Source organism: Musca vetustissima, unplaced genomic scaffold (assembly GCF_032173495.1).
Source record: "Musca vetustissima isolate MV318-11 ecotype Yass unplaced genomic scaffold, APGP_CSIRO_Mvet_v1 utg7633, whole genome shotgun sequence".
NCBI lineage: Eukaryota > Metazoa > Arthropoda > Insecta > Diptera > Muscidae > Musca > Musca vetustissima.
This window is the reverse complement of record NW_026884152.1, coordinates 90,170-106,932: the sequence shown is the minus strand read 5'-3', so window position 1 is coordinate 106,932 and position 16,763 is coordinate 90,170. Positions and strand designations below refer to the sequence as shown.

The window sequence follows — 16,763 nt, the reverse complement described above, 5'->3', positions numbered from 1 at the left end:
CCTTGAACGCAATCTTGAATCTCCAACCATTGGACATTCTGATCAAATTCCAGGCTGCTAGGTGTGCCCTGAAACTCCGGGAAACAGATGCCTTGAAATCGCTGAACTATGGTCATGCCAGCATTCTAAACATAACGCCAAGTTATGACCTTTTTAGGGGGGATAGTCATATCAGTGATTATATTCCCCCCCACATGGATTTTAATGACATTAAAGTCGAATTTCCTAACAGGGAATCCTGGACTAGTGGCTCCCTACCTCTGCCAGGTCTGTCAATCTTCACAGACGGGTCCAAGATGGAAGAAGGCACTGGCGCAGGCGTCTACTACAGGGAATTAGGTATACGAAACTCATATAAACTCAACAATGATTGTAGCGTTTTTCAAGCAGAGATTCTTGCAATCACGAAAGCGGCCGAGATAGTAAAAGCACTTAATACAGACTTTACAGGACCGGTGACTATTTACGTAGATAGTCAGGCGGCCCTGAAAGCGGTGAAGTCGCATACTATAAACTCGAAAGCAGTTCATGATTGTAAGACCGCTCTGAATGATATACGTCAAATAGTTGGGTTATGCTGGGTTCCAGGACATAACGATATTGAAGGGAATGAGATAGCCGACGAGCTTGCTCGAGGGGGGTCACAGTCGTCCAGTCTTCTGATTGAGAGATCTGTGAAACCCCCTATTAGCTATTTCATTGGCAGAATCCGCGCGTTCTATTGCGAGGTAGTCGGCAACAGATGGCTAAGGGAACCTGCATGCAGAATCTATAAATCTATCTGGCCAGAATTCTCTCATAAAAGAACGTCTTCGCTGCTGGATCACAACAAGAGGGAGATTAAGATCGTTGTGGGGATCATTACTGGTCACTGCAAAGTTAGATCTCTCACTTCTAAGTGGGACTCCAGTGGAGAGGATTACTGTCGTCTATGTGAGGATGAAGAAGAAGTGGAAACAATTGAGCACATCCTTTGCAAATGTCCATCGCTGATCAGCAGAAGACATAAACAGTTTGGATGTTATGAAATTGATAATCTAGTCTTCTTCTCCAAAATAGACCCTAACCTAATTCTAGGCTTTGTCAAAAAATTGACTTGGCTAAAATAATGTCTCTTCCGCTCCCACCTATTCTGACTACCTCTCTCTCTACTCTTCCACTATCTTTTCTTCTTTCTCTTTATAGGTACACCTATACATAAAGGATGATCACAATGGACATAGTTTCCGAGTGGACGGTTATTACAACAGCCGTACATCCCAAACCTAACCTAACCAATGATGTATAGGCTCGAAACCTCAAATTTGGAGTGATGGAAATTTTTAAAATTCTTACTTATGTGAAGTAAACGGTACTAGATTTGGTACAACTTGTTATTCTGCTGGACTTTCGTACTTATGGGTACGAAACGTTCTAAATATCTACATTGGTAATTAAAATTACTGTTGGAGTGTAGGATTGAAGTAGTTAATTAATTCGTACTTATGGAAACAAAAAGTACAAAATGGTACCAAATACTGTACAATTTGTTTTTAGGTGAACTGATAGGGGTGGGATTCTTAAATTTGGGATTATAATTAGTATTTGCATGTAGGATTGACACATGGAGGTAGTAATGTGTACTAAGTCGTAATAAACTTGATATTAGATGTAGGAATAGAGGTGGAATTCGGAATTAGAGGACAACAAATTATACAGTATTAACGATTTCAATATAAAATATTATTTATTTGTTCTGTATTCCTTTTCCGCATACGAAGTAGCGGGCACTATGCTATATTTTCTTATTTGACATATTTTTACAATTTTTTATTAAATAATGAAAATATCGCGAAAAATGAATGCCGTACCAAGCATCGGTTCTGATTGGCTTTAACATGGCCTTTTTCCCTTTTTCATCTCAATTGTGGACACTAACCTCCCCGCGGTGTCACCTGAAGTAACTATTTTCATCACCCGTTGAAATAGTGATCTAATATGTGCCGCGAGCTCACCCATAGGAACTATAAAAAAATGGGTTGAGGTGTCGGGTTAGTTGCCCACACTCGGAAACCCCCTCTTACTATGAAAAAGCAAAGATCGAAAAAGTGCAGATCGTAGTCCCGCAATTGTATAAAGGACTACGATCTGCACTTGGAATGTGCGCACGTTGTATAGAACAGGCGCAATTATCACTTTGGCGGATGTACTCAAGAAGTACAAAGCCGATATTATTGCCCTACATGAATTTGGCTATGGATTTATGGTTAACAAGAGAATAAAAGACCTCGTTTCCAGATTCGCTCCAGTAGATGAGCGAATTGCTATAATCCGTATAAAAGCGATGTTCTTCTACATCAGTCTTATTTGCGCCCATGCTCCGACCGAAGACAAAGATGAGCAGACAAAAGACATACATATTTTACGAGTGCCTAGAAACAGCATATGACCGCTGCCCTGGCCATGACATTAAAATTCTGCTAGGATATTTTAATGCAAAGATCGGAAGGGAAAATATTTTTGGCCCCACCGTCGGAAAATTCAGCCTTCATAAAGAAACATCAGACAACGGCATTAGGGTGATTGGCAGCTAACACCAGATTCAAGCATCTCGATATACACAAGGCCACCTGGATTTCTCTTGATTAAGCAACGAGAAATCAAATTGATCATGTTGTGATAGAAAGAAGGCATTCGCCCAGTTTATTAGACGTTCGATGATCGGTAGAGCGAATATCGATTCGGACCATTATCTTGTAGCAGCCAAGGTTACCTGCCGAACTATTCAAGACTGATGGTCAGATGCTGATCAGGAGCATGCATTAGTACAATTTGGCAAGAGGAATGCATGCCCAACGATTGGAATCTCAGCTTCCTGTGTCCCGTGCACAAAAAAGGAGACCATATGTGCCAACTATAGAGGAATTAGTCTTCTTCCCATCGCATATAAAGTACTATCCAGTGTGCTGTGTGAACGACTGAAGCCAATGGTCAATGACTTTATTGGACTATACCAATGTAGCTTCAGACCTGGCAAATCCACCCTTGGTCAGATTTTCACTCCACGAAAACACATCGACACATTCCACTTATTCGCACTCGACATTCCTGCAAAATTAATACGACTATGCAGAATAACTTTAAGTGGCACAGGGTCAGCGGAAAGGACCGAACGAGGATTCAGACCAGGCGACAGTTTATCGTCAGATCTTTTTAACATCCGGCTGGAAAAGGTCATACGGGACGCAAAGGTGAACAGAAATGGCACCCTGCACACCAAACAACACATGTTACTCGCCTACGCCGACGACATCGATATAATGGATCGAACATTGCGAGCGGTAACAGCCATATTTATAAAAATTGAGAAGGAGTCTGCCAAAGTGGGTCTGGTAGTAAACGGCGAGAAGACCAAGCCGATGGTATCAACGCGCAAGACGTCCAGTAGACTCGGACCAACTGCGGAACTTGAGAACTACAGCCTCAATGTAGTTAAAGATTTTATATACCTTGGTATCGCCATAGAACGAATGACATTAGTTTTGAAATTCGGAGAAGGATAGTGATGGCCTATGCTACTATGGCAGTTTAGAAACAAGGTCACCTCCCGCCAGCCAAACTCACACTTTACAAGACGTTTATACTACCTGTGCAGTTATATGGATCTGAAGCATGGGTGCTTGCTTTAGCAGATGAGGCAGCACTTGGTGTGTCTGCGTCGACTGTGAATATCGGCGTCGAATGAACCACGAGCTTTACAATCTATACGTGGACATCGGCATAGCCAGTCGTGTTGAGCTGCAGCGACTACGGTGGCTAGGTCATGTGGTCATGTCACGAATCAGATGGAAAGACCAAGGAGTCGACAACATCTCGGAGCATGGTCTTTCAAATTGGAGAAGATGCGCACAAGACCGACGCGCTTGTTCCGTAACAAGCTAAGTCCACAGTATTTCCTTAATCCAGTACAATTTAAATGTACTACATATAAGATTATACTGAAGGAATAACTGTCATCTTCCTTTAAACGTATATTTTTAACGAAGACAAATTCTCAGATCTTTCTTCAAAATATTAACCTTTTCAGTGTCAATTTTTTTTATTTTTTTGTAGGAATAAAAATCTAAAATTTTGTATTTAAAATCATATAAAGGGACATAGTTTAGAAAATATTGCAATTGTCATTTTAACCCTCGGCCAGTATCGTCTGTCTTTTTACAAAAACAAAAACATCAATAATAACGGTACATAGGATAATCGAAAAATCACAACAAAAACACTGAAAGGGTTAATTCAAAATCGTTGAGTAAACTTTTTTCTATAACAATCGTTTATTTGTACAATTACATACATACTTATATTATAAATCTAATATTTATATGACTAAAATGAATTTATAACTACATTGATGAATGACAAAATTAATCTATTCCTGTTTGAGAGCAGCAGCTTTTTGGGCAGCATCACCATTGGCGATTTTCTTTTGGTTTTCTTTCTTATAGCTTTCGACGTAGAAGGCGGAAAACAAATAAATGAAAAGAGTGGCATTCAGTGTCAAGCCAATGCCAATGATTTTGTTATAGCCACAATTGGGTTGGAATTGAATTTGTATGGTTAGAATGAAGACAATAACAAATTGAACCTGGAAAGAAATGAAAAAATTCATTTTTTTTTTCAGTTAAACTGCACAGTGGTTTTTGTGTTTATCTCAAAATACTTACAATTTGCAAAATGGTAATATATCTCTTCCACCACAAATATTTCTGAACTTGGGGACCCATGGCAGCCAACATATAGTAGGCGTACATAATGATGTGAATGAAGGAGTTGACCAAACAGACAATTGTGCCTTGACCACCTGAAAATCGGGGAGAACAATAAAATATTACATTTTTGTCAAGAGATAATCCAAAATATTTCCAATATTTCTCACATCACATAAATACAATCACAAAACTTGTATGTATTAGTGTGAACAACCCTGACAATTTTCTGCAAATAAGACAAAATATGACATCAATTGGATAAAACACTTATAGTACGTTTACATTTAACCGCATTTCCTTAACCCACAATGTCAAAATGAATTGTTAATTGATTTGCATATATGTCAAATAAATCCTCATAAAGTAGGATAATCCGGTAAAAAGTTCCAACGTATATGCCGTTTTAAATCCATAACAATAAATCAAAGGGGGCGGGACCATTTTATTTGGGATGTAATGTGGTCTGTATCCAAGATGTATCAAGGCCTAGTAAAATTCATAATTTCTTCGCTTTGTATGTTTCTTTTCGATTTCATGTCATTAAACCATCAACATGTTTTATAATATGACTTCCCTCGTTCCGGGATCAACTTAATATCGATGATTTCTAAAATACGAATAAATGAACTAATTGATATGGCCTTGAATAATATAAAAGGTGATAATTGAAAAAAAAAAAAACAAAAATAGAAAACAAAATATTAAATACAATTTTGTTCAAGCTATTAGTATTTGATTGTTGTTGTAAAGAAATTTAAATAAAAGTTCTATGATACCGTAGGTAATTTGTTTTGATTCATGTTTCGTCTGAAAATATTCCCAATTGTGTGGCTAAGTACAGGTTTCAAAAAAACAAAAAAACCGGAAACGTATTAATATGTGATTTGGGAATTTAATTCTAATTTTTAGATATTATTCTAATTATAACCTTTACGATTTGTTATGCATGATTTTTAACATGCTGACATATTGTTGGATTTTTGGCTGCGGTTTGGAATCGAACGTACCAAACTCATTAGAGCCAGATATCAGTAATAAATAATGATAGATTTTTGGTAACGGTTAAAATGCTCTCAAACAATTAAAAAATTGATTAAATGAGACATAAACCCTTGGAGCACCAAATTGTTTCCCTGGCCATACAACCATTTTCTTTAAACGGAATTATTACAAACATATATTATAAGAACAATTTGACTGCGGAATGGTCACGGTGAGGGAAAGCTTTTAATAATTTGGACTGTTCACCGATGAGAGGTTGTTGGAATCAGTGCGGCCGACAGATATATACCCTCAGTGTATGGTTCGCGGTGGTCTACGTAATTACGGTCTAGTGTCGATGTAGAGCATTTTTTATTAAATATTTAAATTTTTTTAATACTGTGATAGTGTGTGGGGAAGATACCAGCCCACCGCCAAAATCTATATTTAATATAAATATTAAGGTCTGCCATGTTCAGCATTTGCTTTATATAATGCATATTTATGCCCCCAGTCTTATGGTTATTGAGGGTATATGCAAAATGTGCCTTATCGAAATATTGGTTCTAGACTCCATGTTCCTTTGGACCAAATCCGTTTCAGACAATTTGGAGTCGTTTTACAAATTTCCGTCCGTCTGTCTGGAAGATGGGGAATATCGATCCTCTGCTTCTAGTACCTCCTTCTACAAAATTGTAAAAATTGTGCTAAAAATGCATTTTATAATATCATGCGAACAGACTATCCGATTTTAATCAAACTTTGTGAAACCTATTATTTTTACAAAGCTTACATTAGGTCCCAAAATTGGACCCATTGGTCCACTACTTCTGGTATCTCGCCCACAAATGGCCAAAATGTATAATTATTGATTATAAATCCAATACCAAGTGAATGGAATGTCCTATTTGAATCAAACTTTGTGCAACGTATTATCTTTACCATGCCCAGATCATGTCCAAAGGTGGGATCCATTGGTCTACTTCTTCTGGTACTTCCCCACAAATGGTAAAAATTGTCAAATATTTATAAACCCAATATCAGGCGAACCGACTATTTTCACCAAACTTTGCACAACCTATTAGTTTTACCCAGAGCTCCGATTTGCTCGATTTTACTCGCGAGTGAAAAATACTCCCGAGTGGGTGTAAGTAAAGAGTACGAGTTTTTTAGGGAGTATACTCTCCACTCTTTTATTTTGTTTGGGAGTGCTCGCGAGTACTCCTTGATGAAGAAAAAGAGTGTGAGTCAAAATGTTCGAAATAGAGTATGAGTTCACTCTAAGAGTGAAATCGAGTGGACAAATAAATTTGGTTGTTTGGTTATTTGTGTGTGTAGAGGCAAACATTTTTTGATGTTGATCTTTTGTGTGCTGTGGGGAGATCGATTATTTTGTTTACTGAAAATGTGAAATACAAATAAAAATCTTATACCATATAAGATTTTTATATGTTTTTTATTTCAATTTATAAAATGAATTCAACCGTGTGATTTAATTAATACAATATTTTTTTAAAAGCATAAACACCTCCATACAAATTTTTAAAATGGTATTCATTAAAAAATGTGGAAAAGTATTCTCCAAAAATATTAAAAGCGCTGGTTTGAAAGAAAACCCATGAATGCATAAGTGGTTCATTATTTAATTTTAATATCAAAATATTGTCGAGGGTTTCAATTTGGAGGTTGGTTCGTCTTGCTGTCACTATTTCAGACTTACATAAAGTGAACGCAGAGAACGAGCTTGTTGATGCGTGCTTTCCCAGCAGTACAGCAAACCAAACATCACAAAACAAACAAACAATGCACACAAACAACATCAAGTAAAACAACGATATCACAACAAAAAAATAAATAAAAATAAAAGAGTACTCGGCAAGAGTGTAATCTGCTCGATTTCGAGCGTATTTCACTCCCACTCGAAAACGAGCGAAGCACCTGCGCTCTTATTTGAGTGGCAGAGAAAAATAGAGTATACTCTATTTACTTTTTCTACTCGCAAGAGTACTTCCGCTCGAATTCGAGCGAGTTTCACTCTTTACTAGAATTCGAGCGAGCATTTCGGAGCTCTGGTTTTACCAAACCAAGATCATGTCCGAAGGTGGGACCCGTCCTCCCCCAAAAAGGGTCAATCTATATACTTATAAAAGAGTAAAGTGATTGACTGACTAACTTAACGATTCATTAACGCCCAGACGAAACGGATGAATCTGGAATCTTGAAATTTTGGGTGATGGTCCCTCTTGGTCCAAAAATTTCGTATTAGAACAGTACGAAAAGTACTAAATATGGTACCATTTGTTTTTGGCGAACCGGTAGAGCTAGAATTCTTAAATATGAAACGTGAGAGTAGCAAAGAGTTTTTTGGACATTCGAACTATAAGTATGCGAAAAGGACTAAAATGTTCAAAATGCGGTACAATTTTGTACCATATGAATGTATAGAGCTAAAAATTTGAAATGTGGAATGCGAATTAAGGTTGAAAATTAGGGTCAATTTAAAGAGATAATTTTGAAATGTGTACGAAAACCACTATATGGTACAATATTTGGTACAAACAAACATAACCGTCAGAGTGTAGGATTGGGATATGTACATAGTTTTGAATATGTACATATGTTTGGATATGGGTGAACCGATAGAGCTGGATTGTTGAAATTGGAAGTTGTTGGGTGTAATATTGGGATGGTGCGAAATTTGGATTTAGGTGAACGGATAGAGCTTTGATATTGACATTTGGAGTTAGGATCACTGTACGGGTGTTGGATTGGGGTATGCAAAAGATTTATGTTTACTAATGTGTACTAAATGGTACTAAATTTGATAAAAATTGGACATAGGTGAACCGATAGACCTGGAATCCTGAGATTGGGGTGTTTTGAAAATTCGTTCTTATGATTGTTAAATTAGGTAATTATGGAAATTTATATTAATGTGTACTTGGGTGAACCTATATTTGAAATTTCAATCAGAAACCTTTTTTTATAAAGCCATATACCTTTTATAAAACGTATAATAAAACTTTTGTGTAACTACGAAAACCTATAGGCTGCAACACCGACTGATACTTTTTTTATCAAAGCGTTGGTCATCTGTGGAGGCAAATTAAACTATTCTGATAATCTAGAATTACAGACACGGGAAGTTAGCCGGACAGCTTTGTACAAATGTAGACCTATCTTGAACATTTTCTGGAAAGAAGTTGTTTATTCATTGGAAAATGGTATTGAAATTTTCGAAATACAGAAAACTTTCAGTAAAAAAGGTCTTCAACCTCCAAGAACTCTGGATGCCAAATAACAGTAATTTCTATGGGAAATTGCGGCTAAAGCTTTCAAATTGCCTAAAATAGGACGGGACGTTTATACAGGCACTAAACATGATCATATATCAAACATATTCTATAAAGAACCCTGAATGTCAAATTACAGCCTGTATGACTATAAATGTGACCCGTTATATGGAAGCTATACCAAAACTTGGATTTGCAATACTAAACATTCTACGATTAATATGAAGGTACCAAAATACCAGCTCTAGAACCTGCAGGAATCTTCTACTGATCGAAATTGTTTCCGATTTTTCACTTTATAAATCTAAAAATTCTACCACATTTTTAGTTTGGTAACCGGCCATTAACACACACTCCACTTTATATACAATTTACAGGAGCTATACAAAAATATTAACTTTCACCAAAATCCTAGTTGAAGCTTTCTCTGCTTCGGATTTAATTTTTTTTCACGAGATCTATGTCTTTTTTTAGTAGTTATTATTTTTTGTTTATACATACCAGCAAAATATTGAACACCAATGAGAGTTGCCAATGGCATAGAGGCATGATGGTACAAATGAAGGAAACTAATTTGACGATCTTTTTTGCGCAGCACAAAGAAGACGGTATCCAATAATTCCGTAAGTTTGGCAATATAGTACAAATATACGGCTCTTGCCATCTGCAACAACAACAAATATGATTATTAATCAATGGGCTCTAAATTATGAAACCCTAAACGGATATCGGCAATTACTTACCCTCATTGATTTTGGATCGGTGCCATAACTCACAGCTTCACATTTGTAATTGTAATGACCCCAGCCGGATACATAAAACTAAAAGGATACACACTCATTACCATTTGACCCCATAATAGTCTATTTTTCGAATTATTTACCTCATAGACGAGCACAACACTGAACACTACTTGCAGGGCATTATAAACTATCAGGGTATTCTTCAATTCGAACGGTTTACGATTGCGCATTATTCGCGGCCCGGCATAAATGCAGAAAAACAGATACACTCCCAGAATGGTCAAGAGCGGCCGCATCGATTCGGCCAAAAACCAATCCTTGGTCCTGGCATCTCGTTGCGTCGTTAATAGATCCTCCAATTCTTGCGAATAGGTTCGGGTGGAATTCTCAAACATTATCGTTTGCGTTGACATCTTCGTTGATGGGTGGCTGAAAGTGAAATGAAGCAATACGACGGTGGGTTCTTAGATAAATCTTTTGCGCAAAAAATATCGAAATACATTTTGGAAACTGCCAAAAACAAAACTTGTTCAATGTTTTTTTTGTTTTTGTTTCAAATCAATTATTATTATTGTTTTATATTCTCATCGGTTTTTTGCCGTTCATCCGTTAATTTTTTTTTTCAATTCGATTTAAAACGCAGACTCAGTGTAGCATTGGACTTGGTTGCGGTTACGTTTTGTTTCATGTACGCTTCTGATCACCCTTGAGCTAACCAGGTGTGTGAGTGTGCGTAATGATGCATTGTTGTTGTTTTAATGTATATATGCACGTATATGTGTTTGTTCGATAAGATATTGCTCATACGTTCTCAATTCTTTACAACAAATATGTCTGCCGAATTTTACGTTTCTTTGCATTTATGAATGAAGAAGAAAAAGATGTTAAAAAGATGTTAAATAAATTTATGCAGAAATAAAATAGATAGAAAAAAATACCACGCTAACAAAAAATTTAAAAATAATCCAAATTAATATATTCAGTTTTAGTGACATTTAATATATCATTAAAAGAATTCGAGTAGTAGTATTTTGGTTGTGATTGTATTGTATTTGAATTAACGTTCTAAAAACTTTCTTATTTTTTGTGCTAAAACGTTAATGACCGAAATTGAAGTGGATTAAAATTTCTATTATTAATTAAATTTATATTAATAGCACAATATATTTGTTCGAGTTTGAGGTCTAGGTTCTTTTTTTCACGTTCAATATTTCGCAATTTATTTAAATTGCAATCTCAGAATAATCTACAAACATTGTTAACTATTAAATTTAAAATGAATTTAAAAATTTAAAAAATTTAAAACTTTTGATGCCTGAACAGATTTGATTATTAATTTAAAATATAGGTCCATGTTTTGACATAGTCTCCATATATACGTCACAACGAAACTGACAGTAATTTGACATCTCGGGATGTTTGTAGAAAAACAAGTAACCTCAGCCAATGGTTTGGAGAGGTAAAATTGTGACATTTTAAGTGGGAGGTAGCAGAGATTATTAAGATCTGTCATGTGTAAACTTCATAGGTTTTATTATTCGCTTTATATAAAGTATATATTTTTATACCCTCAGCCTTGTGGCTAATTAGGGTATATACACTTCGATACGGCAAAATGTGCCTCATCGAAATAACGGAGATGTGAAATATCGGTCGACTCTTTCTTGTACCTTTCTTTTGCTGAAAATTAATTTTATAATATCATGCGAACGAACTCTCCCATTTGAACCAAACTTTGCCCAACCTATTATCTTTACCAAGCCTAGATCAAGTCCGAAGATAGGACCTTTTTGTCCACTCCTTCTGGTACCTCCCGCACAAATGGTTAACATTTTTAATATTTACAAATCCAATATTTGACGAACGGACTTCCCAATTTGAACTAAACTTTGCACAACATATTACTTTTACCAAGCCTAGATCAAGCCCGAGCATAGGATCCATTGGTCCACTTCTTCTAGTACCTCCCCAACAAGGGCTAAACATTTACAATATGTATAAATCCAATATAAGGCGAACAACCTATTATCTTTGTCATGCGTAGATCAAGTCCAAAGGTGGAATCCATTGGCCCACTTCTTCTGATACCTCCACCACAAATGGTAAAAATGTTTAAATATTTATAAATCCAATATCATGCGAACGAACTATACGTTTTGAACCAAACTTTGTACAATCTATTATTTTTACCAAGTCCGAAGCTGGGATCAATTGGTAACTCCTTCTGTTGCCTAAAAATCCAATATCAGGCGAATTGAATTCCGATTTGAACAAAACTTTCCTCAACCTATTATTTCTAACAAGCCTGTCCGAAGTTGGGACCAGAGGGCCGACCTCTCCTTCTGACGATTTGATCACCATTAAATTCGAAACATTTTTAACAAAAAAGGTTACTTTAAATAAAGCGAATAAAAAACCCGGTGTGTAACTTCGAAGACCTCCGAAAACCATAGTTTGAGTATATATGTCTGCCGGCAACACCGACTGACACTTTTTTACTTCTTATTAAATAGTTCACTATCTGTACTCGATTTTCGAACTTGACCTAGTTTTGGTAAAAGTATTACATTTGTAAAGTTTGGATCAAATCAGACATTTCATTGCACTTGTTATTTCAATCAAATCGGTCGTTATGTAGGCTTCCAAAACTATTATGACGCGCAAAGCTATTTTTAAAATTAATTTTCAATGAAATTTTGACCATTTTGTTGGCGAGGTATCAGAAGTAGTTGACCTATATTTATACCACATCTTCGAACTTGATTCCTGTTTGAAAGAAATATTATAATGTGCCCAGTATGTAAAAAATCGGATTAACAAATTTTCAAAATGATGACCCTTTGTGCGGGAGGTTTTGTCAAGATACATATATTCCATAGTTACAATATAACGATTTTGGGTATTTTAAATGCCCACCTGAGTTAAGGGATACGTCCTGGCTGAATACAAAAACGTTTTTGCAAAAATGTTAGAAACATTTCTATTAGAAAAATCGAATGATATTTACAGATTTATTTACCTTCTATGAGATGTTATGATATCTTCTCGGTATTAATATTAAAAGTGTCGACTAAAAACAAACAATATCTAACACTTACGAATATTTATATGTACCTAATATCATCAATTTGATTTGGTTCCCACAAACGCTAATTGTTGCTAGTCCGTGTTGTTAAATGAAATTGTTATTAATAAAGTTTAACATTTTGACTTTTCATTCTTATTTATTAATATATAATTTAACCGGTTGGTCAAGATCTAAATACCGTACGCAAAAAAATGTAATCTCAATCATTGATAAATTCTTTTGAACAAACTCTAATGAACGCAACTTTAATTTGTTGCGATCAAAAAAAAAATCATCGTAATTCATTGTCATCATAAATATAAATGCCAGTCGGTTTAATTATGCGTCAGATCTTGTTTACATCTGAGGTCAGTAAGTACATCAGAAGGGGTTTTCCCAAATACGGGTTACGAAATTTTCCACTATTACTAATTATATACACAACAATGTACCTATACTGATATTTTACATTATTATACATTGTATATACGAGCATATAATAATGTAAAATATAATATGTATTTCAAAAAAAAAAGAGGCTTGAGTACTATGTGATTAAATGAATTAATGGAAAATTAATAATATTACACAGACAATATTTTGTAAAAAATGGACAAATTATAATAAAATTGGTATACTGTTCATGACTCCCTTGAAGGTAAAATAAAACATTGGGAACGTTTGTTTATACTCAATAATATGTACAAATTCTTAATGGATGTTGTTCGTTTATACAAATGAAAACTCTAACTGGGCAAATTTATCCAGCAATGGTTTTCTAGTAACGCCAGCTAATATTTAATCAGCAATTTGTTTACAAATAACTTCAATGTTGAAAAAATTACTTTCGTTTTGCATCATTAAGCATTAAAAAGGGACCAACAAAAACCGGAAATATAAATAAAATCAAATAATACAAGTAACAGATTTTATATTGAAATTCATTTTTTCTAATAAAAATGAAGCATTTTTATTCGAGCCGAACGTTTAGTTATTGTACTAAGCTGTATCGTTGTTGCTCGTTTATTTTTTGCAATTTTGCCTTTTCTTTCTCCCCTCTTCGTTTTTGCTCTCAGTAAATTCTTTTTAATTTAATATAATGTTTTAATAATGTTACATTTTTCACCTGCTTTTATTTCTGAATTTCAAAGTAACGAGTGTATAGAGTGTTCCATACATATAATTTATGTTAGGAATAATAAAATATTAAAAAATAATAATGTAATTGTCGTTAGAATTAACGAAATTAGTAAAAATTACAGAAACAATGTTAAAAACGAATGCATTTTAATTGTATGGCAACACTATTACTGCAAAGTACCATGTTGTCGTTTATTTTTGTTGTACAGAAGTTCAAAAATTTCAATTCACGTAAGAAGCAGAACAGGAGGTAACTTCTGAGGTGAAGTGTATGTGTGAAAACTCAGCCGATTAGTTTTAGACCCCATGTTTCTTTGGACCAAATCCGTTTCAGACAATTTGGAGTCGATTTACAAATATCCGTCTGTTTGTCTGACCGGCTAGTTCTCTCACATAGTAATATTTCTTCCAAACTTAGTTCATGTTCGAAGATGGGAGAGTATCGATCAACTCCTTCTGGTACCCCCCACACAAAATGGTCAAAATGTAGCTGAAAATTAATTTTGTAATATCATGCGAACGAACGGACTATATGATTTGAACCAATCTTTGTGCAACCTATTTACTATAACAATCCAAGATCAAGTCCCATATCCTATATATTCCATAGCCTATATTATATTGGATGATGAGGATACTTATCGGTCTACACTTTCTAGTACCTCCTCCATAAAGAGTTAAAATTTAGAAAACTTTTACATCACATACAAAGCGAAATGAGTATCCAATTTCAACGAAATTGTACACAACGTAATATTTTTACTAAGCCGAATATTGGACGCATTAGTCCATTAGTCCTCCACAAAGGGCCAATATAAAAAAATTTTAAATTTCATGTGGAGCAATTTAGGTAAACGATTTGATCCATTGACTCCACATCGTAATATTTTACCAGACCTATATTATATCCGAAGGTGGGGACTATAGGGCCACATATTCTGGTGTTTCCCCACAGATGGTCAACTCATTGATAAAAATATATAACTTATATAAAGCGAATAGTAAGTATATCCTGTGTGGTTTAAATATGACAGAACTTACTATTGATATTAAATAAAGATTAAGTGTAGTTGTCGGCAATATAGGCCCATAATCTTTGGTTTCTCTACCATAAAATGTAACAATTAAAAAAAAAAATTATAAATTTAATAAAAAGGTAAATATCCCTCTGTCGGCCCTTCTGCCTTTCTGTTGAAATCACGATATAGATCGTAATATTTAAGGTAGAGCTCTGAAATTTTGGATCGTAGACCCCTCTGTCGTGGAAACGATGTTCGGTATTGCATTTTGGTGTAGCCCCCATATAACGGTACCCTACAATTTTTGGATTTTAAACACCGAATTGGATTTTTTTGGTATTTTTGATTCTCATTGTATAACACATTAGTACTTTATATTCTTATTGGGTGACAAATCTCACTACCGAAAATTATCAATGTCGATCCCCGTTTTGGTATAGCCCTGTATAGCGGTAGCCCCACTATTCGATATTTTGAGGATTTAAAACAACTTTTTCTTGCGCCATCTTCGGTTTGATCAAGGTCCTATCATTACATAAATTTTGTCCTAGGAGCCCCCCTCAATTTTACATAGAGAATATAAAAAATTCGGCCCGGCCAAACATAAACTCGCTTTTGAAATTTCGGCTTTAAATTATCGACATATTTTGCTAATTAACGATTAACAATTACATTTTCTCGACTATATCCGAAATTCCACTGTACCTTATTTTATTATACCAGTTCACGTGTCCTGGAATAAGAAAAAAAAATAGTTGAAAATCGTTATACACGATTTCGTTTTAGGGACATATCGGGTATATCTAAAACAATTGTGCTCTTTATTTGATATCACTTATAACTATTATCGCCTAGTGCGACCAACGTCATGTGATTTATGCTGTATATGGAATTTGAAATAAAACTAACTTTAACAAAAGTTTATTTGGCCTTCAATATTTCAGGGTTTCCTTATTGCAGGGGGATATACAAATACTGATCAACGTACCTTTGTGATTTTGTAGAATGTCATATAATATCTTTAAGGGATCTTCTCTGCAGAGATCTCTAGAAACCATAAATATGTTTTATTATACACACAAAACCAATATGACAAGTATGAATCGATGTTTTTCCTTTATTGGAATTTCAGTTATAGAAATATTTAAATTCGCCAGGAGCGTATTCACCTTCGTTATGTTTTTCACTTTTCCGATTTCGATATCCTTTTCTTTTGCAATAGAACACCACTAAATCGGACTAAGTACCCGGTCTGCTGTTGTCGTTTTTAAAACATTCTCTACACAAATAATGACATTTTCTATAATTACATTTTTCATTAGTTTTTTATTAGCATTCTATAATATTTCGTTCAGAATCTAGTCCATATATGTACGAAATGTACTACATAGTAATTTATAAAAGCATATTTCTGTGATTGAATTGCTAATTCTTTTTTCAAACAAATATCGCCTGGACTAGACTTCCTTATATAGGGCGCATCAATATGTATAGTAAGAGTGCGCGTAATTGTCGATTTTGGAATTATGTTACGTACACTATTAGACGAATAGAAACAATTCTGTATCTATTTAGTCGCGTGCACGACATTACAAAATGAAAATGTTGTGCGGAACTGAAAAAAAAACAATTCTTTGCAATGTATAAAACTAATTACATATTAACACTGCTGTTTTTATTTTAATTTGTGTGAAAAGTTCTTTGCTCTAAGCAGACTTATGCACTATAGCAAAACTAAGACGACAAAATGATATCCTACACAACAATTATTGTAC

General features: G+C 34.8%; 1 protein-coding gene across 1 annotated transcript; it reads right to left on the bottom strand.

The window, feature by feature from the left end:
• Window positions 1–4,405: 4,405 nt before the first annotated feature.
• On the bottom strand, window positions 4,406–10,175 carry LOC133331166 (elongation of very long chain fatty acids protein AAEL008004-like). Its single transcript, XM_061539562.1, has 5 exons — window positions 9,903–10,175; window positions 9,763–9,840; window positions 9,521–9,683; window positions 4,701–4,837; window positions 4,406–4,621 (listed from the first exon to the last, which is right to left on the bottom strand). Exons 1-5 carry the CDS (start codon window positions 10,173–10,175, stop codon window positions 4,406–4,408), a joined length of 867 nt encoding a protein of 288 aa, XP_061395546.1.
• Window positions 10,176–16,763: the final 6,588 nt, after the last annotated feature.

Bases quoted from the DNA above. Each gene is read 5' to 3' on its own strand.
- LOC133331166 (XM_061539562.1), bottom strand. From the start codon at position 10,175: ATGTCAACGCAAACGATAATGTTTGAGAATTCCACCCGAACCTATTCG. The intron at 9,684-9,762 runs GTAAGTAATTGC...TTGTTGTTGCAG, and splicing joins CCGATCCAAAATCAATGAGG to ATGGCAAGAGCCGTATATTT. The intron at 4,622-4,700 runs GTAAGTATTTTG...ATTTCTTTCCAG, and splicing joins ATATTACCATTTTGCAAATT to GTTCAATTTGTTATTGTCTT.